Here is a 16,515-nt window from a genome sequence, read left to right as displayed (position 1 = left end):
TATTTTGAAGTATTTCTTCAATTTTTTGCCAGCTTCTTGAGATTTCTGGTTGTTAAGTTCCGGTTAATGGAGAATCTACAGTATATAACTGCAATTAAGCTGGAAAATAGCTTAATTCTTAGATATTCTGAAAAGTCTAACAGTTTTGAATATTACGAGTAATAGGGTTTAAGGAAACTCTGGCTTATTAGAAAGTGCTTTTGCTAATCAATTTAAAAAATGATTTGCAGTCATTAGAAAGTGCAAGTATAATGTGAATTTCAACTGATGGATTATTTCTCCTCTTAATATGACAGATTTAAAGGAATCTCTTAGTAGATTAATTGAGGAGAAATCAATAGAAGATTATGATACAGAAGCAGAAGTAGCCCTAGAAGCAGTAAAATCTGGTGAAGTAGATCTGAACCAGCTGGCAAATACTTGGGCCAAAACTTACACAGAGGTAAGAGCTGTTTTAATACTAATTTTAGAAGATTCACTTGAAAATAAGACTGGCTTTTTTCAGACTTTGTTCCCTTGTGAGCATATTACTTTGGTAATGGAGATATATGAAATGGAAATGAAGACATCCCTTGTGGATTCCTCCTAGAATTGAAGGGAATATTAATGCATTAAGAATGGTTATATTTGAACTTAATGTTCAAAAGCACAACCCCAACTTTGAGATGCAATTTTATTTTCATGGTCATTCTATGCAGGACCTACATTCTCAGTCGCATAACGGATTCCCAATTTCAAATGTCTGTTGACCATTCCATAGTTTTAAATAAATAAGTCTATCTGTTTAGCATACTGGGCTCTTTTTTATGGAGAAAAATACCATCTGCATTCCAATACATAGAAGATGAGGAATATTCATATCTTCAGGGAACAAACCAGTTTGTACTCCAGCGTCTGTAAGGGAGGCAAAACATTTGCTTCTGTACTATACTGCTGAAGCGTTGCTTTTCCTTAGTCAACTGAAGATGGAAGTTCTGCACAACCATGGGCAGAGTGCTGCATTAGCTACCAAAGCCCTTTTGCATGGTGAGAGTCACTGCACAAAACATCTGCCACATGTAAGTGGATAATTAGACTTGATTAAAAGGATATGCAGCATTAGTGCTTTTTAAAGAAAGGGGACTTTAAAGGAACTTCATAGGCAGGCTCTTTTACTATGAAGAAAGAATAGAAAAGTCCTCTGAAGGTGATTCAGGAAAGAGGGTTGTTAAATGAAGGTTATGATTTCACATGTCATTCCTGCAGAGTTTCAAACCATGCTATCTCCAGGAAGACTCTTAGGATCAAGACACTGAACAAGCTCTCAAGTTCTGGAAGTAACAAAAGTTGACTTCAAAGACAGATTGTCTTACATTTATGTAAGACTGAGAAACATTGTAGAAATATCTTCATTTCTTAGATGCATCTTTTTCTTGATATAAACATATCTAAAAATAGGGTGTGTCTTAGAATCGAGGGTAAAAAAGGTAAAGGTTTTCCCCTGACGTTAAGTCTAGTCGTGACCGACTCTGGGGGTTGGTGCTCATCTCCATTTCTAAGCCGAAGAGCCGGCGTTGTCCGTAGACACCTCCAAGGTCATGTGGCTGGCATGACTGCATGGAGCACCGTTACCTTCCCGCCGGAGCGGTAATTATTGATCTACTCACATTTGCATGTTTTCGAACTGCTAGGTTGGCAGAAGCTGGAGCAACAGCAGGTGCTCACTCCGCTCCCGAGATTTGAACCTGGGACCTTTCGGTCTGCAAGTTCAGCAGCTCAGTGCTTTAACACACTTCGCCACCGGGGCTCCAGAATCAAGGATACATTTTTATAAATTAAGCTTTTTTCTGTTGGTGGTCTGTCTTACAATTGATGATGTTTTAGAAGCAAAGAAATCAGTAGTAAATGAATACATGAGTACACTTCTTTAGCAGAAAAATTAGAAGACTGGAGTGTGGATGAAAAATACTGTAAGAGTAACATTAAAAATAAAATAGCTCTGCTGTAGTCGTATACTTAGTAATGCCCATTGAAATTGATCCCAGGTTATGTGTGTGTAGAAACGCAACCTTGCAATTCAGTGTTGAATATGTTTCCCAGAAACAAGGCCCACTGTGTCCAATAGGACTTATAAGAGTAAGTGCTTTAGGATCGCAGCCTTAATAACAATATGTTACTTTGCTTATATGTAACCCAGTCTAACACTCCCTGTCATGCGGGAATACACAACCCAAGCACCCAGGGGTGGCCAACAGATGGCAGTGTAGGCTCTGTTTAAAAGCCTCCAGAAAATGAGACATCAGTGCATTCTGAGGTATATTCCATTGTCAAACAGCTTTTATTGCCTGGAATTTCTCCCTGACAATGGAGAAATCTTAAGGTCTATCTATACATGCTACTTAGTGCAGAGCTAGTCCAGAGGAGCAGCACTGCGGACTGGCCCTGCAAGTGACTATACTACCCACCTCCATCTTGCTATAGCAGTGGGATGAAGTCTGTACTGTCCAGCCAAGGGAAGGACAACCACCCTTACCTGTGCTGTTTGCTTGTCACTGTAGTTATGTAGTTAGTGCCAAAGAGCTCCCGGCCATCCTGGGTGCCTTTCCAATGTAAGCAAAGGCACCCTCACAACTCGGAGAGGAGAGTGGGAAAGGAGGGGGACAATCCCCATCTCTAAATTATCAGGTTATGAGGTATGCCTTTGCTTACATCAGCCTTTTCTTACCTAATGCGGGGCACAGCCATGTTAAGCAGCTATGCCTCATATCATGTGAAAGTTGGCCCATAATGTAAATACCGTGCAGCCAATTTTTGCCTACTTTAGGTATAGTGCTGGTGTAGATGCATTCTTCCCTCCTAGAGGAGCAGAAAACAAACATGCTCCCTCTTCAGTATGACATCCTTTCAAATATTTAAACATGGCTATTATGTCACCTATGAACCTATGGCCCCTGGTGGTGGCGCAGTCTGTTAAAGCGCTGAGCTGCTGAACTTGCAGACCGAAAGGTCCCAGGTTCAAATCCCGGGAGCGGAATGAGCGTCCGCTGTTAGCCCCAGCTCCTGCCAACCTAGCAGTTCGAAAACATGCCAATGTGAGTAGATCAATAGGTACCGCTCTGGCGGGAAGGTAATGGTGGTCCATGCAGTCATGCCGGCCACATGACCTTGGAGGTGTTTACGGACAATGCCGGCTCTTCGGCTTAGAAATGGAGATGAGCACCAACCCCCAGAGTCGGTCACAACTGGACTTAACGTCAGGGGAAAACCTTTACCTTCACCTAATGAACCTTTTCTTCTCCAAGCTAAACGTTCCAGTTCCCTAAGCCTCTGAATGGAAGGTTATTATCTATAAGATGCACATAATTGTTATTTTTCAGGCAGTATTGGAACACACAAGACCTGAAGACTCAAGTTGGGATGAAGATTTTGCAGATGTCTATCATGATCTAATCCATTCCCCTGCTTCTGAAACTCTTTTAAACCTGGAACACAATTATTTTGTTAGCATTTCAGAATTAATAAGTGAAAGAGATGTGGAACTCAGAAAACTACGAGAAAGGTATTTTTATCTGTGTATGTGTATTTTATTCAGTAACATTTTCAGTTAATTGGTGGTTATTTTCCTTTTAAAAATAATTATAAATAAACAACTCCTATGTTTAAAACTGCCTGCAACAGATGAACAGCATGCCAGTCAAATGTAATACAATATACAGGACCATTAAAAAGTGCACTTTAATTTCAAACGAGATTGTGCTATAGATGTTTTGATACATAAAGCTTGTTCTATTTTTAAATCCTATTTACTAGTAAGATAGTATCTAGTCTTGAAGTTTGACTAAACAATACTTATACCTGGAAAATGTACTTACTGCTGACTAAATGACAAATAATTGATTCTAGGCAAGGAGCTGAAATGGATAAGGTAATGCAAGAATTGGGAAAAACATTATCAGATCATGATGTAAACATGCTGGCAGCTCAGCACTTTGAATCCCAGCAGGTAAATGACATTACAAGTTACATTGAAATAAATTGGAATCACTCATTGGTAAACATTAATTTGCTGAGTTGGCATCTCTTTTTTTAGGTGTTGGAAAACAAATGGAATAATGAATTGAAACAAACCACAGGTATCCAGAAACAGGAGTATCAGGAATGGGTGATAAAACTTCATGAGGACCTTAAAAATCCTAACATTACTATTGGGTACACATCTTTTACTTTTGTTTATTTATGCAACTGTTCAATCACTCAGGCTGAAAAATTCGGCTGAAGGTAAACATTTCCTCAGGCACTTCTGGTAGGTAGTTCTGTCTCCAGGAGAATGCACTCAAAATAAACTTGAATTATGGGGAAGTCAAGCATAGTCAAACACACATTCTAGATTTTAAGAAAATTGATTTCGGCAGTCTTAGGAAAAACTGAGTGTTATTTCATGGCCAGGAATACTAAAAAAAAATGGGTTTATGAAAGATGTGGCTTTCTGAAAAAAATATGTATGGGGGTTCAATTTGAAACAGTTCCAATGAATCTGAAAAATAGGAGTTGTCTGAAGAAACCAGAATGGATGCCTAAAGAGCTTCAGATTTAAAAGGGGCATGCGCAAGAAATAAAGGAGAAATCATCAAAGAGAAATGTAGAAATACAGAACTATAACCTATTAGGAATAGACTAATCTGGAAAAGAGGATTGTATAGCACTGTATACCAAGGGTGTTTACACCTCTGAGGAGATCCATGATTTAAATCCTGGAAGCCAAGCTGAAAGTGGGTAAAAATTAAGGGGGAAAGAAACAACAGGGATGTCATGGGGTTCTGCTACAGACGTCCAAGCAAGAGTGAGGACTTGGATGATGATGTCTTTCTGGAACAAAGGGCCACATATTCAGAAAGGAGAAATGTAGTAGTAATGGGAAATATTAACTATCCTGATATTTGTTGGAAGACAAACTATACCAAGAAAATCAGGTCCAACAAATTCCTCACTTGCCTTGCAGACAATTTCATTGTCCAAAAGATGAAAGAGGCAACAAGGAGATCCGTTATTTTAGTTCTCATCCTAACTAACAGTGACGATTGGTAAATGGGGTAGAAATGGCAGGTTCCTTAGGTTAAAATGACCATATTAATCTAGAATTTGTTATAAAGTTGTGAATCCCCCATCCCATCTCCTCTGGGTGAGGTTCCAACCTGCCTTTTCTCTACTGCCCCTATTTAGACTGTTGCATGAGGAAGCAGCTTGATTTTGTAGTTGTGTTCAGGATTGAAAATCAATTATACATATTTTCTTTCTTGTACTCTCTTTTTGTGTGTGCGCGTGCGTATGTGTTTTTTCTGCACAGTGTGGAGTGGTTGAGGTGGAAGAAAAAAAATAGACACAAGTAAATTATACACACAGGATAGTAGTAGAACACCCAGTACTTTGTCATACGCTCTGTAAGAGTTGCTTTGTGACTTTGTAACCCGTGTAGCTGTTTTGTGACTATACCCATAGGATTTTTTTTTAAAAAAAAACTAATGCACCTACAGGTCTTAGGAATTGAGAATACTGAAATTTGATACTCAGCTATGCAGAAAAATAAGTGTTCCTATCAATAACATTAATGTCTGGGGACATCCTTTTCTTTATTATTTTCTTTTTTGGTGTCAGTGAGGAAATAAATGTTCAGCCTAATCAATGGAGGGAATCTATAGAAGGAAATGGAGGACTTTTTGAAGACCAGAGACAGTTGGAAGAAAGTTTCACTATTCATTTGGGTGAGTAAAATATTTTAAATTTACCTAGAACATTATAACTTCTAGTCTAAGTCTAATACTCTTCAAGTTGTTGTCAAAGGCTTTCATGGCCGGAATCACAGGATTGTTGTGAATTTTCTGGGCTGTATGGCCATGTTATATCTCACAACCTCTGAGGTTGACTGCTATAGATGTGAGCGAAACGTCAGGAGAGAATGCTTCTGGAACATGGCCATACAGCCCGGAAAACTCACAACAACTCTCCAAGCCTTCTGTACACAATTGAAGATATGGTTTTTTCGACAAGGCTTTGACCATATTCAGATTCCTTTAATGAATATAATTGAGGACCTATAGATTATTTCACCAAGCACTTTATAACACTGATATTGATAACTGTTGTTTTATACCTGCAGCTATTGTTGTATTGTACTGATCTTAACTTGGGGTGGGTGGGTGTTGTGATGTGTGATGTTTATGTTGGCTGTTATTTTTTATGTTATTCTTCACTTTTTGTATTTTGTGCGTTTGCACCTTTGAGTGCTTCGTGAGCTGCCCCGAGTCCCTGGTGATGAGGTATAAATAAAGGAGGAGATGGTGGCGGGGTATAAATAAAGATGATGATGATGATGATGATGATGATGATGATTATAGTCTAAGGCCCCATTTACACTGCCATATACAATCCAGATTATCTACTTTGAACTGGATTATATGACAGTGTAGACTCATACAATCCAGTTCAAAGTAAATAATATGGATTATCTACTGTGATAATCTGGATTATATGGCAGTGTAGACTCATACAATCCAGTTCAAAGTAAATAATGTGGATTATCTACTGTGATAATCTGGATTATATGGCAGTGTAGAGATGATTACTGATTTGTGTGTGTTAGTGTAGGTCTTGTCCCAACAGAAAAAGAACAAAGTAACAAAACACCTATGTATGTCCTTCAATCCCCTAGTGATCTTTCTTTTAGTCATCCTCTGTTCTTCTTACCCTGCCTAGGAGCACAACTTAAAACCATGCATAACCTGAGATTACTGAGGGCAGATATGTTGGACTTCTGTAAGCACAAACGCAATCACCGCAGTGGAGTCAAACTTCACAGGCTACAGACTGCATTGTCCCTTTATTCCACTTCTCTTTGTGGCTTGGTCTTATTAGTGGACAATCGCATCAGTTCATACAGTGGGATCAAAAGAGGTAAGTTATATTATTTGAATCTGACATGTTTTTGTTGAGTTGGATGTAAAATTATACCAACAAGTTGTTTCCAACGTCTTTTGGTCCTCCTCAGACACTTTTGCCCTGTCGGAATAACTAAATGACTTTAATTTGTTATATGTTTTTAATAATTAGAAAAAACACTGATGGAACAGTCTTGCAGTTAAGCTTTGAATACTACAAGTAAAGGTTTGCAGGCTTTCTATCCTCGTGTTACTATCTGATGAGTTTCTAATACTTGCAAGCATACATGAGCTTTCCCATTCATTCCTGAGTTGGATATAAATTTGAATGGTCAAGTGCATGGACCTGAACCAGTGCTGAAGAGAAAGCGACATGTTTTCTGTGTTTCAAACTCTACATTTAGGGTCTTCATTGTCAAACAAGGAGCCAAGCAGAGTCAGAAATTTAAAGATGTGTAATATTAAATTATATACAAAGGGATCGTATAGTATCTTTGAGACTTGAGAGAAAAAAGTTTGTAGCACAAGTCTCTTTTAAGAGAGGAAAGTGGGATATATATTATGATAATATAATAATAATCATCATCATCAACAACAACAACAACTTTATTCTTATATCCCACCACTATCTCGCAAAAGAGATTCGGGGCGGCTTACACATGGCACAAATGTGCCTAAAAACAGAGCATAAAATAAAACACTAGATAAAATACAATTAAATAAAACAAATAGGCATATAAAACAACAACTTAGAACTCAATTAAAACGGCGATCATCTGATGGTAAGGTACTGTAAACATGGCTAGGCTGTAAACAATGGGTAAAGGAATGGGATAAATGCAAAGGTGCACTTATCCTATGCCCATTATCCCATTATTTGAAGCAAACAATGATATCATAGTTTGCTTCAGATAACATATTTGGTTACAGGGAGGGGCATATCCTATAATTAATTACTCTTTCCACTTGCTGCAGTAAACAGAAGCATTTTATTATATACCTAGAGTGAGTTGTGGATGCTATTGGTTTTTTATACCATAAGAGGAAGGGCAGAGCTCTGGGATTTCTGGAATTCTTTCATTGGTCCTGGAGTGATTACTCCCTTCACACATGCCTCCATCACTTCTACCTCTTGGAAGAAGATACTGCTGCAAAAATCTCATGCAGTAGTATCCTCCTTCTCCTTCGCCTCCCTTCTGTCTCATTTTCCAGGATATACTTCCCATGCTGCCTCCACTGCAATTCCAGGCAACCTCCCACACTGTTGCCACTTTCCCCTTCTTAGCCACCCTCTTCCTTGATTTGGATTTTCCTGTGGGTAGCATCGCATGCTGGCCAGCTTGCCTGGAGGGATACTGAAGGAAATGTGCCCATTAGTGTGGCTAGCACAATAGGAGCCCTGGCAGCTTCCATCAGCACCCCCTTTCACAACCAAGAACCATGGGAAGAATCCTACTTTCAGTGTTCATACTGCATGACCCTTGCTTGGAATTGTGGCGCAAAGACCAGGGAACCTGCACCTGCCTGAAGAAAGAAAAGGAGAGGCAATGTAAGGAGGGAGAGGAATAGGTGAGCATGGTGGCTGGCCTCCTTTTCATTCCCAAGGATCTGTCTTGCTTCCCATCCATGCCTACCCCTTGGCCGGAAGAAGGATGGAGAGTCCTTCTTCAGCACAGAGAAGTGTGGGAAGCTATGTGCACCCATCTTTACCAAAGAAGGATGGAGAGTTTTTCCTTGGCCAAGAGAAGCATGAGATGCTTGCTGCGCCCCACTCCACCACTCCTAGCGTTCCCAGCGAGTCCTTGGGTTAGTGATGGTCATTGCTTGTCTCATGTTTTGACACTGACTGCAGTAACGCAGGAGGAGGAAAAGAAGGAATTTCCCCCTCTTCTAGGAGGCCCTTACCCTCCTCACCTTTCGGAAGAGCCTGAAAACTTGGCTCTTCCAACAGGCCTTTGGCGACTGATCTCCATAGTAGGATCGACCTGTTGCCTATCCAGCAATAGTCCCTTGTGTATGCCTTCCCCAGCACTTTAATGGGTATGATAGCTTGGGTAACCACCCCTCACTGATGATACCGACATAACTTGCACTTTCGGCCCAGTTTCTTTTGGAGCCAACCCAAGATTTTATCATTACATTTTTTGTATGTGATCTTTTATGACTTGTTTTTAGTGTTGATTGACTTGTTTTATTGCTTTGTTTTTATATTGTTGATGTCTGGACTTGGCCCCATGTAAGCCGCCCTGAGTCCCTTTGGGGAGATGGGGCGGGGTATAAAAATAAAATTATTATTATTATTATCTCTTCTCCCCCTTGTTTTCTCTAATCCCCCTCACTTCACACCGTAAGATGACACTTCCATTTCTAAAATACTAATTATGCTATTAATTTGCACAGGAAATATACTGTCTAATCTTCTCGTTCACCTTTCTTAACTTTGTTCGTCTTAATTTTTATTCAGGTGCTCAGAAAAATTCAGAGGAAAAAGTTAGCTTAGAATCCCTTTCCCTTCCATGTAAAGGGGGAATGTTTTTGCATAAAGGAGTCTTCAGTCATGTGGGTTTCTGCCTCAATCTGAGGTATTAAAAGCAGGACACAAGTTCAATAACTCCAGGTGACTAAGGTTATTATTTGTTTCAGATTTTGCAACAGTATCCCAGGAATGCACAGACTTCCACTTTCCTGGGATTCAGGAACAGCTTGAAGTTGTTCAACAGGTTGTACTTTATGCTCGAGTGCAGCACAGCAGCAAGTCCAAAAGGCTAAATGGTTAGTAACAATTAGATTTACTCTTGTTGATTATGTGTACGTGATGTGTGAGTAAGAGAGAGAGATTCTTCGTTTCTTTCTCAGTAAAGTAACAGAACTGTCCTCTTTGGAAAATGTTGTGTAATAAAATTCCCTTTGATTTCAGTGACTAGCTCCTTAAATGAATACACTTCAGAATAAACCCATAGATGACTCTAGTTTGAGGGGGGAAAGGCATGCTAGGTTTGTATCAATATGTTTCAATGACCCTGAAACCAAACTTCATAAAATTTCTGAACTTGCGGAGGCTCACAAGAATTGGTTAAGTAAATAGCATTTCTGTTTTGATTAGTTATGCAATAGTGCATACTGCAAATGAGGTGTCCTGTGCATTCAGTAGAGACTGGAATTATGCCACTGAAACGGATGTTTTCTGTTAAAGCATAAACTTTCAGTTCATCTAACAGATTTTCTTAGTTTATGTTCTCCCACTTAATCTGAAGCCTTGTGATCATCCAACTCTCTACCCGAAGAAGGGTGGGGTGTTGTCTTCACCAAAAACCAGCAGGAAGAATAAGGGGAAGGGAATTCAGACTCCCTTTGAAGTAGGAAATGGAATCCTTTAAGATAATCTAGTTGCCACCACCATTGATTTAATTCACATGACTTACAGAAATGAAAGGAGGATTTCAGATTCTCTGGCGGTTTTTAAGCAGAGTCTAGATTACCATTTGTGAGGATGTTTTGATTATGCATTTCTCCATGACAGGGAGTTGGACTGTATATCTCTTGTATTTGCTTCCAATTTTATGATTCTAGATTGTTTCCCAATTAAGATATATATTGTATTGCTGTGAGTTTTCCGGGCTGTATGGCCATGTTCCAGAAGCATTCTCTTCTGACGCTTTGCCCACATCTATGGCAGGCATCCTCAGAGGCTGTGAGGTACCAGAAAACCCACAGCAACCCAGTTCCAGCCATGAATTTCAGACCTTGGAAGACCTCGGACAAAAAGCAGGCTCACAAAGATAATTCCTTGCAAACAACTTTATTGATCCTTCTTACTAAGTTGGAAAAAAAAGCTAGTTCTGAATAAATCCCGCCAAACCACTATTATATCATATCACCCCCCATGGCCCCCTTTCTGCTCTACTCCTAATGGCTAACACTCCATTCCGAGACAAGCAAGCAACAAATAATGGTTCCTTCCTCAGTCCAGATAGCTGTTATCAGTAAGCAGTTCCTTGACTCCCTTTCCAATTAACTGGCATGGTGTGAATGGTTCAGCTTGTTGGAAATAGCTGAGACGGGCACATCCTGACAATGAAAGCCTTTGACAACACAAGATATATATTTTCTCTCGTTTCATCCAAAAACTTCTGGAAACTGGCAACACAAATAAGCTCAAATTATAAAGGCTGTGGAATAAATGGATTAGGGGTTCTATTGGACTTGATTTCCTTTGGAAATAAATTTTGATACTGAGAGATCAAGTCCCAGTTGTTGGCATGTTTACTCATGAATGTATGTATTGTAGCTCCCAGGGTCACATTAAACACTCCACAAATCCATTCATTAGGTGATGTTAGAGGACCGGATAGGACTTGAAACTTGTCCCTGTATTAATCGGAATTTTTAAAGGCTACCCTTGCAAAAATGTTTGTTAAGAGCTTGGGCCATGATTTTTTAGATGCGGTGGCTTCTGGGCAACATGTGCAAAAGTTTACAAATATAAGTGTTTACAATTTCTCCATGACAATATTTTGAGGAAAAAGTCGTCATCACCCTCTGGAATTGATGGGAAGTGGTTTGAGAGGATCTTTGGTCCAATCATTGGGTTTCCCTACTCTTTGGTATTCTGCTCAGTATTGAATATACTTACCCAGTAAATTCCTTGCTCATCCCCTCCCCAATTTTTGGTTCAGTTCATCCCAGCTTGTGCCCTGGAAAGATCATGAGCCAGACTCGGGAGCTTGGTTCTATACTTGGTAGAGACCTTGTATCTTATTACCTTGTAGGTACTAAACTCTTATACACAAAGGGGCCTTGAGTTAGCAGTACCCAAAGTTAAAACGGTTCAAATAATATTTATAAATTTAGCACCAAAACATCGTAATGTATTGAAAACATTGACTACAAAAACATTGGCTACTAAAAAATTGACTATACAGTGTTCCTTCAATTATCGCTGGGGTTACGTTCCAGGATCACCCATAATAAGTGAAAATCCACAAAGTAGGGGCACTATATTTATTTTAATATTTATACATTATTTTAGTAGTTATACACTGTTTTAAGTCTTTATCAACTAATCGTGTGTTGATAAATCACCTCCTTCTCCTCCCATTGCCGCTTGGGCTCCTTTTCTCTCCCTTTGGCCTCTCCTTCCTCCCTTCCTTAGGCTGTAAATTGTAATTTTTTATGATTTATAATAGTCTTTTAGAGTTTATTGAAAAACCACGAAATAGTGAATCTGCAAAAAGTGAACCGCGAAGTGGTGAGGGAACACTGTATTCACGTCCAGCAAGGATACCAAGCCAACCAGTAGCTAAAGATTGCTAGCTTCACTCCAACAACTCTGCTTACTTCTTTTATAGCAATCGTCCCAGTGTTTAGGCCTTGTGCCTAGCAGATTCTAAAATAATCAGATCACAGTGATCTCTGTGATCCTGTATAATGGAGATGCATTCAGTGGTGTATGATATCCTAATGTGTATTGATTTATTTTCCGTACAGATGTGGGAAACAAAAATGGTAGCAGTGAGGATAAGTCAAAGAATATGGAACAGAACTTATCAAATATTTTGCCTGGTAGGTTCTGTGCATTCTTTTCAGTAAGATATGCCCCTTTCTTGAATTCAGATAGTAATCTATTGTGAAATGGCATTTACTTATTTGTGAGAAGGGCAGTTTTTTTTCTTCTTTTGATCATCAGTAATACTTTATGTAACAGATAGTGTACTAGATATGTTGGTCTTTAAAATATAATATTCTTTGTTATTTTTGCTGTGACATATTACCTTATATACTCAAGTATAAACTGAGTTTTTCAGCCCCTTTTTAGGACTGAAAAAGCCCCCCTTGGCTTATTCTCGAGTGAGGGTCCGGGCCAGTTTATATTCGAGTCAGCTTATATTTGAGTATATAAGTAATCAGAGTTCGGCAGTCTTATCTTATTAAAGTCTTATTGTTATCTTAAATTACAGTTTTATGTAAATATTCAAAAACATTTAACCTACTGATGCCTCAATTAATGTGATTTTATTGCTATCTATTTTTATTTTTGAAATCTACCAGTAGCTGCTGCATTTCCCACCCTCAATTCAATAAGTTTTCCCAGTTTTTGTGGTAAAATTAAGTGCCTTGGTTTATATTCGGGTCAGCTTATACTTGAGTATATACAGTAAATAATATCCAGATGTCCTGGATATTATTTTAGTGAATGGGACTAGATTTAATGATGTAGAGTGGAAATCCTTTAATTGCTAATATCATGCATGTCAAGTAGATTGTGATCACAGAAGATTATTCTATAATAATATGTTGGTTTTTAATGAGGATACATTTTTATGGTTTGGTTTTACTTTACTGTCATGGAATCTCTTTTATTCTGCACCATTAAGTTGCTCCTTATTTCAGATTTCTGCTTTGAAGATCAAAGCCTGTTGCCATAATATGCTAGCACATTGAGTTAAATTTTGTTCTGGCAAGCAGTTGAATTAAATTAGCAGCATAATATAAGACTTAAAATCTCATGTGAGATTTACCTTCCACTAAGAAAAAAGGTAATTCCGTAGTGGAGAAAGTATAGGGGGTCAGTGCTTCTTTTAGGTGGACCAAGGACCACTGTACTCAGAGAAGGGAATGCTTTCTTTTTTATGAGCCATGGATAATTTGACCTGAGTTTTTTGGGTTGATATTTGATTAAAATGTTTAGACTTGTACATGAGAATATAGGATTTGGCCTCATTCTGACACTATACATATAATTTTGTTTTGAAAATTATTTTTATAAATTGTGTAGAGCAGTAGTTCTCAACTTGGTGTTTTGGCCTACAACTCTCAGAAATCCTGGCCAGTTTACCAGCTGGCTGGGATTTCTGGTGTAGAGGTTGTGGAAAAAGAATTGGTTGAGGATTTTGACACAATATAGCCCTCAGATGTGTTTGGTATTCTTATTGGAGTTTGTGAATTGTCTAATATGATGTGATTCCTTCAGGAGAATTTTACATCACCCGCCATTCGAATCTCTCTGAAATTCATGTAACTTTTCACCTCTGTGTGGATGATAATGTGAGATCGGGTAATATTACGGCCAGAGATCCTGCAATCATGGGCCTCCGGAATATCCTCAAAGTGTGTTGCACTCATGACATTACTACCATTAGTATTCCTCTTTTGCTGGTACATGACATGTCTGAGGTAAGCATTTGATCACCAATTGTTTTTTCCTTTCAAACATGGTTATTACTGAGTCTTTTACTATGTTCAGGATGGGCAACTGTGGAAACCTAGGAGGACCCCCACCACTCCCACTTCCTAAAAACTAGGTTTTTTCTGTATCCCCCCATGCCCTCTGTGTATGAGTTTTTGAAAAGTGAAATATTGGTGGCACAATTTCAAACAGTTCCAATGAGGAGAAAAACAGAAGGTATCTAAAGAAACCAGAATGAATGTCTAAGGAACTTTCAGTTGGGCTACGATTTCAAAGGGACATGTACGAGAAGGGGAGAAATCACCAAACAGGAATTCAAATGAATAGTCAGGATGTGTAGGAAGAAAGTTAGAAAAGCCAAAGCACTGAATGAACTCAAACTTATCAGAGAGAGTAAAAACAATAAAAAGGGCTTCTAAAAATTATGTCCATATCGAAAGAAAGAACAAGGAAATGGTAGGGCCGTTGTGTACATGTGGGGTTTTTTTCGTGTTAGGAGCAACTTGAGAAACTCCTTCTGTTGCGAGAGAATTAGCTGTCTGCAAGGACGTTGCCCAGGGGACGCCCGGATGTTTTTGATGTTTTTACTATCCTTGTGGGAGGCTTCTCTCATGTCCCCGCATGGAGCTGGAGCTGAAAGAGGGAGCTCATCCGCGCTCTCCCCGGGTGGGATTCGAACCTGGTAGCCTTTAGGTCAGCAACTCAACCTTCAAGTCACAAGGCTTTAACCCACTACGCCACAGGGGGCTCCATGTGTACATGTGGTGGTAAAATGCTAACAGAGGACAGAGGAAAGGCAGAACTGCTCATCACCTTCTTTACCTCGCTCTTCTCCCAAAAAAGTTAAGAGGGTTCAACTTGGGGATAATAGAGAAGAGGATGCAGAAGGGGAAAAGGGGGAAGGTAGCACAGAATAAACAAAGATAAATTAATATATGGTTAATTTAAATGAATCCAAGTCTTCAGGGCCAGATGAATTACACCCAAGGATATTAAAAGAACTGGCAGAAATAATTTCAGAACCAATGGCAATAATCTTTTTAAAACTCCTGAAGAACAGGAAAAGTTCCAGAAGACTGGAAAAGAGCAAATGTTGTCCCTATCTTCAGAAAGGGCGGGGGGGGGGGGGGCGAGGAGAGGACCCAAACAATTCTTGCCTATTCATCCTAATATCAAACCCAGGAGAGATTCTCAAGCAGTTCATTAAAGAGACAATCTGTAAGCACTTAGAAAGGAACGCCATATTCACAAAAGGTCAGCACGGGTTTCTCAAAACAAAGTCATGTCCAAAGAAGGGCAACCAACATAATCAAAGTCTGAGGGAGTTGGGTGTGTTTAGTTTGGAGAAAAGAAGACTGAGGGGGAACATGATAGCCATGTTTTAACATTTGAAGGGGGGGGTCATAAGGAAGAGGGAGCATGCTTGTTTTACTTTGCTCTGGGGACTAGGACACGCAACAATAGATCAAATTGCAGGAAAAGAGAAAAGAGCCGCCTTGAGTCCCCTTCGGGGTGAGAAAGGCGGGGTATAAATGGGACAAATAAAAATAAACAAATAAAAAACATTAGGAAAAACTTTTAGATGGTCAGAGCTGTTTGGCAGTGGAATATTCTGCCTTGAAACGTGATGGGGTTTCTGTTGCACTCCAGGCTTGGAAACACGTATGACCACTGCACCACACAAGAGTCCAGGAATAAAAGCAAACACTTTATTGTAAAAACAGATAAAAAGCATACAAAAATCAGGAATAAGGAAGGAAGATCTATAATCCAAAAAGGTTTAGCAAAAAGTGAGAACGAAACAATAATATATATGTCTCATGAAGTTCCAAAGGTGACGAAGTCCGAACCAGGATTCACAGATAGAGCATAAATACACAATCAGGAAGACATAACTGGTAAGACTTGAGCAGGAGTACATGAACAGAAATATAGAAAACTTCCAGGATATATTAAATCCAAAATCAAGGTGTGACTTGAACCATGAACAAGAGAGCTCAGGCTTAGGTTCTCACTCTAATGCAGTGTTGTCTGAACTGCCCTTAAAGTGAACAACTTATTGTTTAATAGCTTGTAAAAGTGAATTTTCTCCCCAACTTTCCCATGTAATCTCTCAGCCCAGTGTACTCTATTTTTTGGTTCTGATTTGTAAACAGTTTTGTTGATGCCCGTAGCTACAGGTAGCTTCTCCTAGGAACGCTCCTTATCACTCAGCTCTTCCCTCAAATCCTTATCTACTATTGCCTCCTCGGGCTGACCTTGAGGCCCTGCACTTTTCGAGCCAGTTTTCTCACAGAGAGAAACATCATTTCCCAGACCTGAATTTCCTAGAATTGAGAGCCCATCACTTTGTGCCACAGGAAAGCCCACAGTCCTCTATAAATGCTCAGTTTCCTTCTCTTGAGGTTTTTAAACAAA

General features: G+C 39.3%; 1 protein-coding gene across 1 annotated transcript in view; it reads left to right on the top strand.

The window, feature by feature from the left end:
• Window positions 1–16,515, top strand: part of ferry3 (FERRY endosomal RAB5 effector complex subunit 3) — a 28,111-nt gene that overhangs the window by 3,911 nt on the left and 7,685 nt on the right. The window contains exons 3-11 of the mRNA XM_003221380.4: window positions 297–442; window positions 3,357–3,538; window positions 3,883–3,982; window positions 4,070–4,188; window positions 5,632–5,738; window positions 6,730–6,927; window positions 9,555–9,683; window positions 12,399–12,473; window positions 13,882–14,084. Coding sequence (XP_003221428.2) covers window positions 297–442; window positions 3,357–3,538; window positions 3,883–3,982; window positions 4,070–4,188; window positions 5,632–5,738; window positions 6,730–6,927; window positions 9,555–9,683; window positions 12,399–12,473; window positions 13,882–14,084 — 1,259 coding nt within the window. The remainder of the gene's footprint in view (window positions 1–296; window positions 443–3,356; window positions 3,539–3,882; window positions 3,983–4,069; window positions 4,189–5,631; window positions 5,739–6,729; window positions 6,928–9,554; window positions 9,684–12,398; window positions 12,474–13,881; window positions 14,085–16,515) is intronic.

Source organism: Anolis carolinensis, chromosome 5, assembly GCF_035594765.1.
Source record: "Anolis carolinensis isolate JA03-04 chromosome 5, rAnoCar3.1.pri, whole genome shotgun sequence".
Taxonomy (NCBI): domain Eukaryota; kingdom Metazoa; phylum Chordata; class Lepidosauria; order Squamata; family Dactyloidae; genus Anolis; species Anolis carolinensis.
The sequence above is the reverse complement of the archived record's forward strand: the minus strand, read 5'-3'. Positions and strand labels throughout refer to the sequence as shown.